Genomic DNA, 16,671 nt, shown 5'->3' with positions numbered 1-16,671 from the left:
GGGGGAATAAGGTTAAAATTAAAAAAAAAAAAAAAAAAAGAAAAACAAGGAATATACAGAAAGGCTCACAGATTGGCCCTGCAGTGTGAATCATGAAACTTTAAAGGTGAGCATACACCTGGAGGCAGGATAACAACGGGAGTGGGCTTGCCAGGCTGTGTACTAGAAAATTGGATGGCCTGTGTGGCTCAGCCGTCTCCCAGTGCTCCTGGATGTGGGGACAGGGACCCAGGGCTGGTGCTCATCCACTCACTTCATGGCCACCTGTGACACGTAGCAGAAGGCCGTGGGCTGGAACCCTTGTGCTTGGGGAGAAATGAAGAAAATGGATCAGCTGTGGCCAGGACTCCCCTTGCCAGGACTCTGAATGCACAAGACAGGATTAGTACAGAGACAGATGTTAAGGTTTTCAGTGGCTTAGCTGGAACCTTCCCGACATGACAATTTGTTTCCATTTGACTCTGTTGGGAAAGGAATGGAAAACCTGCCACCACGAGCCCTAGGACAGACTCCTACCAGGTCCCATTCAGCCCAGGCCTGGTGCCCAGTCCCCCCAGATGGAGGCAGTGATCCCCCTTGCCTTCTTTCACGCCTGCCCTCCAGTGTCAGGTGAGCCCCAGCTCCCATGACTTCAGCCAGGTTTCTCCAGCATCAGAAGCCTTTGCTGCCAGTCTGAGAGGCTGGGGTTGCCTGGGACCTCCTGGGGGTGAGAGGGTACCAGGAGGGCCAGCCTGCCGTTCGTGAAGGGACCGTGAACCCCGGGCACGTGAGCAGCAGGTGCCACAGCCCTGCTTCTCTTCTTGGAGGAGCATAAGTACTGCTGGTTTGGGGAATCCTATTTGCCCAGAGCAGTCTTTCTGTGATGACAGATTTAGCATGATTTAGGTACATTGCCAGGGGTAGGGACTGCCAGGATTTCTATGGAGGGAAACTGGGATGTTTCACCCCCAAACATGGCCTCAGCATTTTTAAGGTAAACGCAGTTGGAAGCAGCAGTTACAGAAAGGGGCTCTGTGAGCTGCCTTTTCTTTCTGACGACAGGCCTTAGACATTCCTGTAAGTAAAATGCAGGACAAGACCAATAGGTGGCACAGTGGTTAAGGTGCTGGACTCCCACATGGGCGACAACGGGTTCAAGTTCCAGGCCTGGTGGCTTGAAAATCATGCTGGATGTGTGTGCATGCCCAAAATCCTGAGGAGAATGGAGAACGGGACTGCGGTGTGGTCATCCCTGCGGAGGGAGTGATTTCTTGCTTTCCTTCTCACTGTCTGTCTCTTTCTCCAGCGAGCATATGCTTCCTATGACAGAAACCTTAAAAAAAATGCATTGGGTTACTGCCCTTCCTCTTTTTGCCAAAAAGCAGAGATTCACAGAGACCGAAGGTCTTTGACCCTTCTGCCTCCCTCTCCTCCCTCAAGCCTTTAGGAGGACAGCCCTTACCAGTTCATTGGTGGCACCAGAGGGATGAGGGGTCCAGGAGCAGACTCCTCGATTTACCTTCCCACTTTTCCTACCCCTCATAGCTTGAGACTGCCTGCCTTCATCCAGTCACATCCCTAATGTCATCTGTTAGACCCGCTGTATAAGCAGACACCTAGGTCACATTTTTTAAGCCACTTTCTCCTACCTGCCGCGCACTGTGCAGGTTAACACACTAGATCGTTTTTCTCTTGTTGCTCGGTCATAGGCGTTCGTTGTCCCAGTTATGAACTTAGTTTAGTTCCCTTCTTCACTGCCCTGTTCCTTCCCATCTCCTCCTTGCATCCTCTGTAGCCTCTGGGCGGCCGGATTACCGAAAGCTTTTCCCCGTCTCTCATCCTGCCAGCAGAAGCCGTTGGCATTCAGAGACCTAAACTTGGATACTGGGAATGGGCTTGTCCTGTGAGCTGTGGGGAACGTGGGGCCTGCAATCAGGGCCAGGCGGCACCTTTGTCTAGGATCACACTGAGGCAGCCACCGTGGCTTCTCTCGTTCTCTTCCCAGGAGTCTTTCCTTCCATCGAGGAGATCCCTGAAAATGTGGTTCATGACCACGAGAAGAATGGCCTCCCCCGGCTCTCTTCCTTCAGCGATGTGGAAATTCAGAAGCGGTGAGAGCAGGTTTCTTAAGGAGAGCGGGGTGATTTTGAAGATCCAAGGAATTTGGTAAAACACTAGGCTCAGCTCTGTACTTGCCCGGGAGCTGTCAGACTGCATCTGTGAGAGGCACTGGCCATATCCCCAGCACTTAGCACTTTGAAACTCGCAGGTCCTTAAGAGAATCCGGCCTTTTCTTCATGCAGTCTGTAAAAATGAAGGTTACCTCACTGATGAATAGAAAAGAATGGCCAGCTTTGTTCAGCTTTGGTTTTGTTGAGGTTTTATGGATCCCTTACGGCACAAGATCGGTTCTTTGTAAGACATGGATTTGGGTTGCAGAGAGCCCCACTGAGTGTTTGGTTTTTCCTCAAGGTGTTGTACCTTCTGCAGGAGCCACCCCTGGTGTGGTAATGTGGACTGGACTCAGTGCAGGTCGGGCAAGGATGGCGTCCTTAGCTCATAAATGGGAAGGGCCTCCCGTATGAGCTCCAAAGTGGCCCTGCAGAGCAAGATTTAAATGAATGAGCACATGTCAGCAGCAGCTGCCCGCCAGGTCACCAGCTGAATGTTCCCCTCCCCTGCTTTGCAGCCACCTGCATTCTGTGGCCTTTGGCCCTTGTTTTAGTTAATTTTTCTGCCACCAATAACTGAATGCCACACGGAGTAATTCATAAACTCATTAACTGAGCTCACAGTTTTGGAGGTCCGAGGTCAAGAGTCTCCTGGTTGATGGGGACTGTTATGTAAAATCCCGAGGTGGACTGGGCATCACGTGGCAAGACAGCAAGGACACACATCTGTATCCATGGGTGTCCATGTCTGCTGCTTATCCAGTTACTGGATGCTAATCATGAGGGTCTCACCCCAGTCACCTCGTCTAACCCTAATCACTTCCCAAAGGCTCCCCTCTCATACCACAGTCAGGCAAGCCTCCATCACCTCAGTACTGTCGCAGTAGGAACCAAATCTCTGCACATGGATTCCGGGGGGCACATTCAGACCTTGACAGCCCTGCTTAAATTGCTCTTCCCCACCTGCATCAGAAATCTCCCTGGGGAAGACTGCCCTGCGATGCGCTCTCAGGTAGATTCTGTGAGACGCAGTGAGTTTGGACCCAGTTTCTGGAATGGAGTAAGCTGCTATAGTTACAGTTGTGTTGCTGCCGTCCTGGTCATCATCATCGCTAAGGCCAGCCCTGGTCACTCTGCTGCAGCTCCCTGCTGGAGGCTGAGGCCTTGTTCTCCACCTTTCCTTCCCCCACCATGGTTCCTCCCTTGGCAACTTCGAATTGAATTTTCAAATTTTTTATTTATTATTATTAGTAGTAGTAGTATTCACTTTTACCAGAGAGAGAGAGGGAGAGTGATAGTGAGAAAACAAGCCACCAGGTCCGACACTTGAACCTTGGTTGGCCATGTGGGAGTCAAGCTCCCTTAACCACCATGCCACCTGCCGGCCCCCTTCAAATGGAATTTTTAAAAGTCAAGTCTTTGAAATTGCTTTCTCTGGCCTCAGCTCTCTCTGACTTACTGAAAGTTCCTGCCCTTACAATTTTTTGCCCAGGAACAAAACTTTTTAAAACATTCCTGAAGTTCTGAATTATTTAAGTGAAACAAAGTATAGATTAGATAGAAGCCTTCACAGGCACCTCTGGGATGAGCACTGTGGCCTTGGATGGTGAGGTTTCTGAGCTGCTATTTCCCTGCCTGTAAAATGGGTTAATCCACAGAACCTTGGCATGGTTAGGGAACACACGTGGACTGCACTTGCGGCCGGGCGTAGCCACTGCAGGGCTTCGTGCCTGGAGGCAGCTGCTGCTCAGCCTCTGTCCTGTTCTCTCTCCCTGCCCACTTGCCTGTTACCTCCAGTAGCACTGCATTAACCTATTTGTTTTTCATTTTCCCCTTAGATTGAAAACATATTTCAAGTTTTTTATCGTAAGAGATCCCTTTGAGAGACTTATTTCTGCATTTAAGGATAAGTTTGTTCACAATCCCCGGTTTGAACCTTGGTACAGGCATGAGATTGCCCCTGGCATCATCAGAAAATACAGGAGGAACCGGACAGAGACCCGGGGGATCCAGTTTGAAGATTTTGTGCGCTACCTGGGTGATCCAAACCACAGATGGCTCGACCTTCAGTTTGGGGACCACATCATCCACTGGGTGACATACGTGGAGCTCTGTGCTCCCTGCGAGATAGCATACAGTGTGGTTGGCCACCACGAGACCCTGGAGGACGATGCCCCGTACATCTTGAAGGAAGCTGGCATCGACCACCTGGTGTCATACCCGACCATCCCTCCGGGCATCACCGTGTACAATAGAACCAAGGTGGAACACTACTTCCTGGGCATCAGCAAACGAGACATCCGGCGCCTGTACGCACGTTTCGAAGGGGACTTTAAGCTCTTTGGGTATCAGAAGCCAGACTTTTTGCTAAACTAGTGTGTAGGACATAGGAACTCAGATACCTTTAGACCAGGTGTTTTCCAGGTGGAGAGTGGGGCACAGAAGTGACACTTCCTCTGTCCCATCTCTTTCTGAGACTCTGAGGTTTCCCTGGGCCTGGGAGTGCTTCACGGAGGATGCTGGACCCTGACTGTTGCAACTTGCGTTGGATGTGAGTTGTGCCGAGTGCCCCACCCCACCCTGCCAATGTCATTAAGATGCTGCTGGCCTTCACTCTCCTCGGGGAGAGGGGAGAAAACATGCACAGGCTGACAGAGCGGCCTCGGGGAGACATTACATTACCCCAGTTTTCCTGGCTGGTCGGGTGGTCTCACAGGAACCCAGCACTGTCGGGAGGGCTGGAGAAGCCGAGGACCTGTGAATCATAGAGTCCAGCCTGTGTGATAAAAATGGCACCTCTGGCCTTCACCTGGACACTGCTTTAATCACAGAGACAAACCGTTCTTTCCATGACTTTTTCCTCTAAAGTACTGGGACAGCCATAGGGTGGTCCCCAGCCACCCCTCTTCAGACTCCATGCCCATGTAATGCTTGTCCTTGTTTCTGAGCCTCTACCAAGTGCTTGTCTCTTTCAGCACAGGAGGTTCAGAAAGGGAAGAGAGTGTAGTTTATTCCCATCTGAGAAGGGAAACATCTTTTGGGGCCTTAAAAGCACATGGCACAAGAAAGGAAGAGCCGAGTGGGCCTTGGAGCTCCGGCCACTGTGGATTTGGGCGTACCTGTGCTGACCTGTCCCCTCTGGTGTTTGTCCCCGCTGGGTGGGCAGCAAGCAGTCTCCACCTGTCTCCTTTTGGAGTGCAGCCCTTACTCTTCCTCCTTCCTCCGGAAGACAGGCCGAAGACAGGCAAAGGCAACACGCCAGCATTGTAGAATACAGTGCAGTTTATACATTGCAGTTTCCTTTTATCCCAGCAAAATGCTTCCCACCAGGTCCGTTTCTGATAATGCCACCATCCAGGACTAAATGGCCAGAAATTGGATAACAAGTTCACCAGCAATAAAACCCTGGGCTGAGGCAACCTCTGGTATCGTGTCTTCCAGGCACAGAATTAGTCCCCATTGAGGAGCGAGCCACAGTGACCAGTTCAGATGCCATCTGACAACCAGGGCCATTGAAAAAGAATGAGGCAGTGCCTCAGGAAGCATCCCTGGTGCTTGTGTGTGCACAGGGCCCAGGAGTCAGGGCTGGGAGGAGTGACCTGAGCTTTCCTCAAAAGCATCCTCGACCTTCCTTATCTCCAATGGTTTCCTGAATTTGTAAATGTGAAAGTAAAATAAAATCTAAAACATGTGCCAAACCCAACACGTGCTGCAGTTCCAGGGGAAGGTGCTCTATGGCCGTGCATGACCCCGAGGCCCGCGACGGGGTGTCCTCAGGCTGCTCGGGACCTTGGCAGGAAGTGAGGCCAAGCCCCTCTTTCTCAACTGACATGCCAAGGATGTGACACTTGAGTTATTTTTCTATCAAGTTTTAGCCAAGTCTTGTTAAAATCATTTCAGACTCAGTGAACTGATTGATTACCTCGTTCCTGTTTGAAATGTAACAGTGTGAATAATGTATGTGAATTTAAGGCCTTAAAGTTAGTCCTAATTAAAATAGCATTTTCTCTCAAACAAAGGATTGTCCACTTGGATTGTTTTTTGGTCCCCTCTGGTATTTGAGTCCCTTTCTTAACACATTTTGCCAAAAGCATAGAGATTACTATCAAAGTATCTCGTGGACATCTGGTATGTTCATAACATGATCTTTCCCAATCACTGTGGCTCCTGACCCAACCCAGGCCCTGGACAGCCTGTAATAGTGCAGCCTTCCCTCCTCCTACTTCCTTCGGAATCTCCAGAATCCACTTCTTCCTGTCTTGAACTCAAAGCAGGTGGGCCTTCCCCCTTTGTCCCCTTAGGTCCTATCACAGGACTCCTCAGCCTCTGCCAGTCTATCCCCCACACTGCTGCCCACCAGGAGCTTTACTGTCAAATGAATGTGCTGCCCCCAGGCTGGGCTGGGTGCCATCTCAGGATTGGGGTGGGGTGAGGTGCATCTTATCCCTAGGCAGGGACGGAAGTTGGGGCCGGGCAACTGGAGAAGGCAGGTCCCATGAGGATCTCAGCAGTGACATCACTCTAGGATTTGGAAGACACATAAGCAGCAACTCTGCATCCTACAAGTGATCTTGGTGGGGAGGGTGCTTCCTGAATTTACAAGCTTAATATTAGGTTTACTGAATAGGTATGGTTTTTTTTAATATAATTTTTTTTCTTTTTTTTGGAGAGGTTTTTGCTATAGGGCGCGCGCGCTTGCCAGAGAGACAGAAAGCGAGAAATCACCCCCCGGGGGGATGGCCACGCCACAATCCCTTCTCCTCCATTCTCCTCTTGGGATCTTGGGCACGCACGCACACGTGCCTGGTGTGAGTTTAAGCCACCGGGTCTGGGACTTGAACCGCGGTTGACTACGTGGGAGTCCAGCGACATAGTCGTTATGCTGTTGGTCCCCATTAATATAATTTCTTATATTTTATTATACATCTTTATGTGTGGTTTTTCAAAGAATGCATGCAGTGTATGATAATCAAATCAAGGATATTATAGTCATCATCTTCAGTATAGTATATTATATTATATACTTTTTTGATAGATATGGGTAGATTATAGATATATATTTTTTATTTTTTGGATTTTTGCTATAAAGTGTGTACACCCAACGGAAAGACAGATGGCCATGCTGAAATCCTTTCTCTTCCATTCTCTCAAGATCTTTGGCATGCATGCACATGCACCTGGCGTGAGTTTAAGCCACCGGGTCCAGGACTCAAACTGTGATCAACTACGTGGAAGTCCAGCGATGTAACAATTACCATCTGCTGGTCCTAGATACATCATTTAACAGATAATTATATCTATCTGTATATATCTGTATCTATATATAGGTGTCAACTTACTCTTTTTTACTTTGTTATACACCATCCCACAAACTATTTGTCTTGTTCACATGCATGCTTGTGTCTGTTAAATGCTTTTTCCTGAGCTCCTTCTTCATCTTCATCCCCTCTGCAGTGTCTGAGAATTACAATTGCTTTCTCTACTTCTTGTCTTCAAATCTTTTAGTGTCTGCCATAGAGTGCAGACATTAAATATATATGTTAAGTAGGGATATAACATGTTTGTCTTTCATAGTCTGGCTTATTTCACTTAGCATTCAGTCTTCCAGATTTGTCCACTTTGTATCAAATGACAGGATCTCACTGTCCTTATGGCTGAGTAATATTCCATTTTGTATATGTGATATGTTTTCTTAATCCAATCATCAGTTTTGGGGTGCTTAAGTTGATTCTAGTCTTAGCTATTGTGAATAATGCATTAAACCTGGATGTGCTTATCTCTTAATAGAGTGACTTCTTGTCTTTTAAGTAGGTACCTACAAGTAGGATTACTAGGTCACATAGTAGTTTTATTTGTAAATTTTTGACATGGCCAGTAGGTGGCATAGTGGTTTAGGTGTAGACTCCCACATAGCCAACTGCAGTTTGAGTCCTAGACCTGGTGGCTTACTTTCTCACTTTCTCTCCCCACCCCTGCCCTCTGTCTCTCTGGTGAGTGCGTGTGCCTAGTTTACATCTCCACCAACAGTACATGAGGGTTCCCTTTTTCCCACAACCTAATCAGCATTTGTTTTTTGTTTGTTTGTTTTTTGATTACAGCTATTCTGACTGGGGTTAGACAATACCTCAGGTTTTGATTTGCATTTCCCTTATGTTGGACATTTTTTTTTATACGTGCTTTGACCATTTGTGTGTCTTTTACAGTTATCTGTTCAAATCGATTGCCCATTTTTAATTGTTAGTTGTTTTATTCTTTTTTGAGGAGGAGAGGACAGGTGAGCTGCTGAGTTCCCTACATATTCTGCTTATCAATTCCTTATTTGAAATACAGTTTTCAAATCTTTTTTCTCATTCTGTGGGTTGTCTATTTATTGTTCCCTTTGCTCTGCAGAAGCTTTATAGCTTGACATAATCCCATTTGTTTATTTTTTGGAGTTGTTGACTACCTTTCAGGGGTCTCATTTAAGAAATATTTATTTACTCCAGTGTCTTCAAGTGTTTTCTCTGTGTTTGCCACAAGTAGTTTTATAGTTTGGCACTTTACATATAAATCTAATCCAATTTGAATTGATTTTTGTTAATGATGAGAAAAAAGGGATCTAGTTACATTTTTCTGCAGGTGTCTACCCAGTTTACCCAATACCATTTGTTGAAAACACGTTCTTTCTCCACCAATTGTCTTGTACCCTTTTAAAAAAATTATTTGGCTGAATGGTTGTGGATTTATTTCTAGATTCTCTTTTATGTTCCATTGATCTGTGTTTGTGTGTCAGTACCATACTGTTTCAATTATTACAGCTTTGTCATATAGTTTAAGGTCTGATTGTAAGATAGCTCCAACTTTATTCATTTTTACAGTTTTGCCTTGGGGATACAAGGTCTTTTATGACTCCATAATTTTTTTTTTCTGTTTCTGCAAAGAATGTCAATGTTAATTTGACAGAAATTGCATTACATGTTTAAATTAATTTGGGTGGTATCAACATTTTAATTATATCAACTCTTCCAATCCAAGAACAAGTAATGTCTTTACACTTTGTATCTTTTTTCAGTTTTTCAGGAGTTTTTTAATAATAGAAATCTTTCTCCTCTAAAGTTAGATTTATTCCTATGTTTTGTACTGTATTGTGTTTTGTTTTAAGTTACTGTAATTAGGATTTCTTTCCTCAATTCTGCCTCAGTTTGTTTATTGTTGGTGTACAAAAAAGCTATAGATTTTTGTATATTAATTTTTCATTCTGCAATTTTACTGAATTCCTGTATTACTTCTAGGAGTTTTTGTGGGTTTTTTAGGATTTCCTATGTAAATAATCATGGTGTCTGAAAATAGGGATAGTTGTCTGAAAATAGGGATAGTTTAACTACTACTTTTCCTATTCAAATCCCTTGTATTTCATGCTCTTGTCTGATTATACTGGCTAGGGCTTCCAATACTGTGTTGTAAAGGAGAGGAGAAAGTAGACAACCTTATCTTCCAGTTTTTATTGGGAAAATTTCAGCTTTCTCCTATTTAGTATGATGTTAGCTATGGGTTTGCCCTACATGGCTTTTATTGTGCTGAGAAATGTACCTTCTATACCTATTTTGTTGTGAGCCTTGATCATGAAGAGATTTTTTTAAAAATTTGTTTATATACCATTTATTTATATATTTACTTATACATATTTGCACACACATACGTACATGCTGATTAGCTCTTTCTGTTTTGGTTTCCATTTTTAAATTTTTTCCCACATTTTATTGATTCATAAAATACCTTAAAATACCTTAATCTAAATACTTTCTCTCTCTCATTTTTTTTTTTTTTTTTTTGGAGAGGTTTTTGCTATAGGGTGTGTGGGCTCACCAGAAAGACAGAGAGACAGAAAGCAAAATATCACCCCCCAGGGGGGATAGTCATGCCACAATCCCTTCTCCTCCATTCTCCTCTCAGGATCTTGGGCACACATGTACATGTGCCTGGTGTGAGTGTAAGCCACCGGGTCTGGGACTCGAACTGCAGTTGACTACACAGGAGTCCAGCGACATAGCCATTACACCATCTAAATACTTTCAATAGCTGATATATACATATCTGTGAATACATGTTGACTTTAGGCATGAAATTCTGTGGGTAGAATGAATATGCTATAAAGTAGCACCTAGCTGAGGTTATCTAGCTTACTGTGGTCATTATATAGATAAATATATAAATTTTATATAAAGTATATAAATATATTTTTTAATTTCAAGAAAGGCAGTTTTAGTTTTAATAGATCAAAATCAAAATATGTTAAGAGAACTTTGCTTAAGACTTAAAGCCAGGAAACAGGAATCTGTTTGAATAGTAGGTACATGGACCTGTCTACAACTCAAGAGAAGACAAAAATTCTCAACTCTGGAAAACAAAGGATGGAAGATCAGTAATGTTTTAGTCAAAAGTCATAAAATTCTATTTCACCAGTCCAGACTCATGTGTTAATCTACTTTCTGTTGTGGTCCAATCTTTCCGTTTAAATTCTGGAAGATAATGTTCAGTTCTGAACTTGTCCCTACCATTAAGCTGACCATTTTCTTTGTTGTTTTTGAACTCTTATTTCTGTGTGTCTGACTTTAGTTTTCCTGAGATAGCACTCCCTTCAGAACTTCTTGAAGAACTGATGTAGTGTCAGTAAATTCTTTCAGGCTTTGCTTATCTGAGAATGTTCTTCTCTTCTCTTCCCTTATGAAGGATAATCTTGCTGGATATAGCATTCTTGGTTGAAATTGTTCTTCACTTAACACTTTGAGTATATTTTGCCATTCTTCCCTTGCTCGCATTGTTTCCGATGAGAAGTCCACTATAGCCTGATGGGATATCCTTTGTAGGTAACTTGACATTTCTCTCTTGCCAGTCTTAGTATCTTATCTCTGTTTGTGGTTTTGGTCAATCTGGCTATAATGTGCCTTGGAGAAGATCTTCTTGTGTTGATACCTATTTGGGGTCTTTTGTATTTCTTGGGTCTGGATCTTTGACTGTCTCTCTAGGTTTGGAAAGTTTTCTTCCAGGATTTCATGGAATAGATTATCAGTGCCCTGATTAGTCTCTTCACTTTCTGGGATACTGATTATCCAGATGTTTGGACAGTTAATGGTATCTAGTATTTCTCATATATTGCTCTCATTTTTTTGGACTATTTTCTCAGTCTTTGTAGTGGATTTTACTAGTTCACTGATCCGTCTTTTACATCTGAGATTCGACTTTCTGTATGATCTAGTCTGCTTTTAATGCTTTCAAGGGAAGTTTTGACTTTCTATATTGTAGCTTTCATCTCCAACAGTTCCATTTGATTCTCTTTTTTTTGGTGTGTATTTCCTCTTACAGCTCTTGCAAAAACTTCCTCACCTCCTGGAACTCGTTGCCTCTTTTCTTCTGGAGCTCATTGTCTCTCTTCTCTTCTGTCTCTGTTAGCTTTGTCACCATGAATATTCTAAATTTTTTTATCTGACATTTACATGAGTTCCATTGTACTGTTTGTGGATGAAGAGGAGTTATTCTTTTCCCTTGGAGGAGAGGTATTTTCTTGGTTTCTCATATTTTTTTGTGCCTCTGCAGTAATTTCTAGTCATCTGATGGGTTATTCGTTTCTTCCTAATTTCTAGAAGTTCAATCAGAGGCATTAGGAGGAGGCAATCTGCAAGCTCTTTGTCATTCCATTTTTTCCCCTTTGTGCTGTAGATTCGATGGGAATTGAGTATGTTGACCCTAAAAGTATTTGAATGCTTGGCCACATTTCATTTAGACTGATCTAGACACTCTGTATGGAGACTGAGCAGCAAGTCATTAGGTAAAAGAAAGAGGATAAGAAAACAGAAAGAGAGAGAGAGAAGAGAAAAAAAGAAAATAAGAAAGAAAGAAAAAACAACTAAAAAATTTATTTATTTTAAAAAACAAAAAATAGGGGCTGGCAGGTGGTGTGGTGGTTAAGGGCGCTGGACTCCCACATGGCCGACTGCAGTTCGAGTCCTGGACCTGGCGGCTTACTTTCTCCCTTTCTCGCTCACTCTGTTTCTCTCTGATCAAATTTAAATGAATAAATAAATAAATTTAATTAAAAGAATTATTTTTAAAAAACAAAAATGAATATCTCGCAACGAACAGTTGTGCCACATGAAAGCACTAGATTGCAGCTGCCATGGAGAGCTCAGTCTTCTTTTGAAGGCCTTCCCTTTTTGCCTCTCCTAAATGGGAGAGAGAAAGGGGATTATTAGCAAGATAAATGAGGATTTCAGAGCCAAGAAGATACTTTACCTTAAACATTTTTTTTTAAAAGAAACATTTTAAAAATGAAGACAGAGACAGACAGAAGGATAGAGGGGGCTCTACCAGGGTTACTTCTCAGCAGAAAAATCTTCATTTCTCTTTTTCCCTGAAAGCACTAGGTCTCAGCTGCTGTGGAGAACTGTTTTCTTCTGAAGGCCTACCCTTTTTGCTTCTCCAGGGTAACTTCTCAGCAGAAAATCTTCATTTCTCTTTTTCCCTGAAAGCACTAGATCTCAGCTGCCATGGAGAACTCCATGAAAGGATGTTGTTTTTCTGCATCAATTGATATAATTGTGTAGTTTTTCATCTTTCCTTCTGTTGTAAGGTATTACGTTGACTGTTTTGCATATCTTGAACCATCTTTGCACCTCTAGGATAAAACATACTTGGTCGTGGTATACAATCATTATTTATTTTTTTATTATTATCATAATCTTGTTTATATTACATCGAATCACATATAACTTTATAGTGTACTACATTTCTTTTTTCCAGAAGAAATACCATTCATATCAGTGAATACAAAGATATTAAAATCCCTTTTGATGTGTTGTTGAACTCTATTTGCTAGTAGTTTGTCAAGGATTTTTGCATCTATATTCATCAGGGATATTGGCCTGTAGTTTTCTTTTTTTTCTCTTTTTTTTTTTTTTTTTGGAGAAATTTTTGCTATAGGGCACATGCGTTTGCCAGGAAGACAGAGAGACAGAGAGACAGAAAGCAAGAAATCACCACCCAGGAGGATGGCCACGCCACAATCCCTTCTTCTCCATTTTCTTCTCAGGATCTTGGGCATGCATGCACATGCGCCAGGCGTGAGTTTAAGCCACCAGGTCTGGGGACTCGAACCGTGGTCAACTACATGGGAGTCCAGTGACATAGCCATTACGCTAACTGCTGGTCCTGTTTTCTTTTTGTTGTTGTCATATCTTTGTCTGGTTTTGACATCAAGGTGATGTCTTCATTAAATGAGCTTGGGAGGATTCCTTCCATTTAGTTTTTTAGAAATAGTTTTAGAACTGATATTCTTTAAAAGCTTCAGAAGTGAAACCATTAGGATCTGGATTTTTCTTCGTTGGGAGATTATTGATTGCAGATTCAATCTCATTGTTTGTTAGTGGTCTATTCAGGTTTTTACTTTCTTTCTGGTTCGATCTGGGTATATTGTATGTGTCCAGAAATTTGTCTTTCTCCTTAGTTTTCCAATTTATTAGCATATAGTTGCTCACAGTAGTCCCTGATGATCTTTTGTATTCTGTGATATCTGTTGTAATATTTTTCACTTATTTATCTGGGTCCTATATTTTTCCTAGTTTAGCTAAACATTTGTCAGTTTTGTTTAACCTCTCAAGAAAACTAGCTTCTTATTTCATCGATGTTTGTATTCTGTTATTAGCTATTTCATTTATATCTACTCTAATCTTTATTAACTTTTGGGTGATTTTTTGTCCTCGATTTTCCAGTTCCTTGCACTGTATCATGAGGTTATTCGTTTGCCATGTATCTATTTCTTTTTTTCTTTTTTTGGAGAGTTTTTTTGTTTTGTTTTGTTTTGTTTTGTTTTGTTCGTTTGTTTCTTTTTTTGGAGAGGATTTTGCTCTAGGGCACTTGCACTCACCAGACAGAGAGAGGCAGAGAGACAGAAAGTGAGAAATCACCCCCCAGGGGGGATGGCCACGTCGCAATCCCTTCTCCTCCATTTTCCTCTAGGGATCTTGGGCACACACACACATGTGCCTGGCGTGAGTTTAAGCCACCGGGTCCAGGACTCGAACCACAGTCGACTACGTGGGCGTCCAGCAACATAGCTATTACGCTAACTGCTGGTCCCTCTGTTTCTTTTCTTGTGAGCACTAATTGCTATAAACTTCTTTCATAAGGCTGATTTCACTGTATCCCAAAGATTTTCCAGATTTGTGTTCATTTGTTTCAAAAGGTTTTAAATGTTTATTCTTAATTTCTTCACTGGTTTCAAAGTCCTTCGAGAGTAAATTGTTTAGTTTCCATTTACTTGTGTATTTTCAAAAGCTCCTTTTGTTAATGATCTCAAATGTAATATCACTATAGTAAGAAAAGATGCTAGATTAAACTTCTACTCTTTAATTTCTTTTGCACCCTGTGATTTGATCAGTCTTTGAAAATGTTCCACGTGGGGCTGAAAAAAGTGTATATTTTGTGGTTGTTGGGTGAATGTTGTACAAATGTATGTAAGAGCCATTTGGTTTATAATATCACTTATCTCCTGTATCTCCCTGTTAATTTTTTGTCTAGATGACCTGTCCACTGGTGAGAGTGGGGTGTTGAAATCCCCAACAATTAGTGTGTGTTAGTCTATCTTTCTCTTTAGATGTAGCAGTCCTTTTTATTTATTTATTTATTTATTGAGAGGTTTTCGCTATAGGGTGCGTACGCTCGCCAAACAGACAGAGAGAGACATAGAGATAGAAAGCGAGAAATCACACCCCCCCCAGGGGGGATGGTCATGCCGCAATCACTTCTCCTCCATTCTCCTCTCGGGATCTTGGGCACGCATGCACATGCGCCCAGCGTGAGTTTTAAGCCACTGAGTCCGGGACACAAACCACGGTCGACTACCTGGGAATCCAGTGACATAGCCACTACGCCAACTCCTGGTTCCCTAGATGTAGCAGTCTTTATGTATTTGAGCACTCCAATGATGGGTGTATAAATATTTATTCTTGTTATATCTTCTTGGTGAATTAGTCCCTTTTTAATACTACATGGTGACCTTCATTTTACTGATGTTTGCTTGCAGTCTATTAAGGTTTTTTTTTCTTGTTTTATTTGTATTTTATCAGTGTACATCTTTGCAGCATACAAAAAGAATCTTTCCAGCATGAATACACTACATTTTAGTCCAGTCAAAGATATTAGCATGCATGTCATCCTTAACAGATAATTGTATACTCTTGTGTCTGATGAATGTTTTTCTATTTTTACTCCTTGATTCTTTCCCACTCCTCATTGTCCACCTTCCTTCTACACTTTCTTTAGTATCCATAGTTGCTTTCTATGCCTCTATACCTTCCAATATATCAGTTTCTGTCATAGAGTACAGACATTCAGCATATATTAAGTGGGGATATACAGTGCTTCTCTTTCCTAATCTGGCTTGCTTTACTCAGCATTAAATCTTCCATGTCCATCCACATTCTATCGAATGCCAGAATCTCATTTTTTTTTTTTATAGCTGAGTAGTATTCCATAATGTATGTGCCACACTTTTTCAGTCCATTCATCTGTTCTTGGACATTTGGGTTGGTTCCATATCTTAGAAATTATGAATAATACCACAATAAGTACAGATGTACAAGTGTTTTTCTGACTGAATATATTCCTATCCTTTGGGTAGATACCCAGGAGTGGAATTTCTGGATCATGTGGTTCTATCTGTGGGTCTTTGTGAAACCTCCATATTGTTTTCCACAATGGCTATTAAATTCCCAGCAACAGTGTAGGAGAGATCCCTTTTCACCACAGCCTCATCAGCACTTATTATTCTTTAGTTTTTTAATCTTAGCCATCTGAGGGTTAGGTAATATCTCATTGTGGTTTCGATTTACATCTCTCTTAGGACAATGGATGTTGAGCATTTTTTCATTTGCTTTTTGGCTGTTTATATGTCTTCCTTAGAGAGTTGTCTGTTCACCTCATTTGCTCATTTTTTTTAAGAGAGATTTTTGGTATAGGATATGTGCACTCACTGGAGGGGACAAAGACAGAAAGTGAGAAATCACCCCCCAGGGAGAATGGTCACACTTCTCCTCTCAGGATTTTGTGCACACACGCGTGTTTGGCATGAGATTCAAGCCACCGGGTCCAGGACTAGAACTGCAGTCAGCGATGTGGGAATCCATGATGTAACCATTATGCCATCTGCTGGCCCCCGTTAGCCCATCTTTTAATTGGGGTGATTTTTTTTTCAGCATAAAAAAAATGCTTGAGTGTTTGATTATTTTTTATGGTGTCTATCTCTTCCTTCAAGTTGTGGAAGGACTTTCTGATCTCTTATATCTGGAATTGGTTGTCTATTTTCTCTTGTATCTCATTTAGTTTTGTCAGTATGAATATTCTGAATTCTTTTTGACATTTCTGCAAGTTCTACTGTACTGTCTGTGGATAAAGAGTAGTTGTTCTGCTCTCTTGAGAGAGAAGTATTTCCTTGTTTGCTCATATTTGTGCCTCTGTGCTAGTTTTTGGTTATCTGATGGATTATACA

General features: G+C 42.4%; 1 protein-coding gene across 13 annotated transcripts in view; it reads left to right on the top strand.

The window, feature by feature from the left end:
- The window catches only part of CHST10 (carbohydrate sulfotransferase 10), a 37,111-nt gene extending 30,949 nt beyond the window's left edge, over positions 1-6,162 (top strand). For 12 of the 13 annotated variants that reach the window (XM_027767532.1, XM_006166610.3, XM_006166608.3 and 9 more), the window contains 2 exons: positions 1,985-2,090; positions 3,989-6,162. In XM_027767532.1, coding sequence (XP_027623333.1) covers positions 1,985-2,090; positions 3,989-4,526 — 644 coding nt within the window. In that variant the 3' untranslated portion in view covers positions 4,527-6,162. The remainder of the gene's footprint in view (positions 1-1,984; positions 2,091-3,988) is intronic. The other variant, XM_027767536.1, reaches the window with a different exon arrangement.
- Positions 6,163-16,671: the final 10,509 nt, after the last annotated feature.

This window comes from Tupaia chinensis, unplaced genomic scaffold, assembly GCF_000334495.1.
Source record: "Tupaia chinensis unplaced genomic scaffold, TupChi_1.0 Scaffold144276_1, whole genome shotgun sequence".
NCBI lineage: Eukaryota > Metazoa > Chordata > Mammalia > Scandentia > Tupaiidae > Tupaia > Tupaia belangeri.
This window is presented reverse-complemented; position numbering and strand designations above follow the sequence as displayed.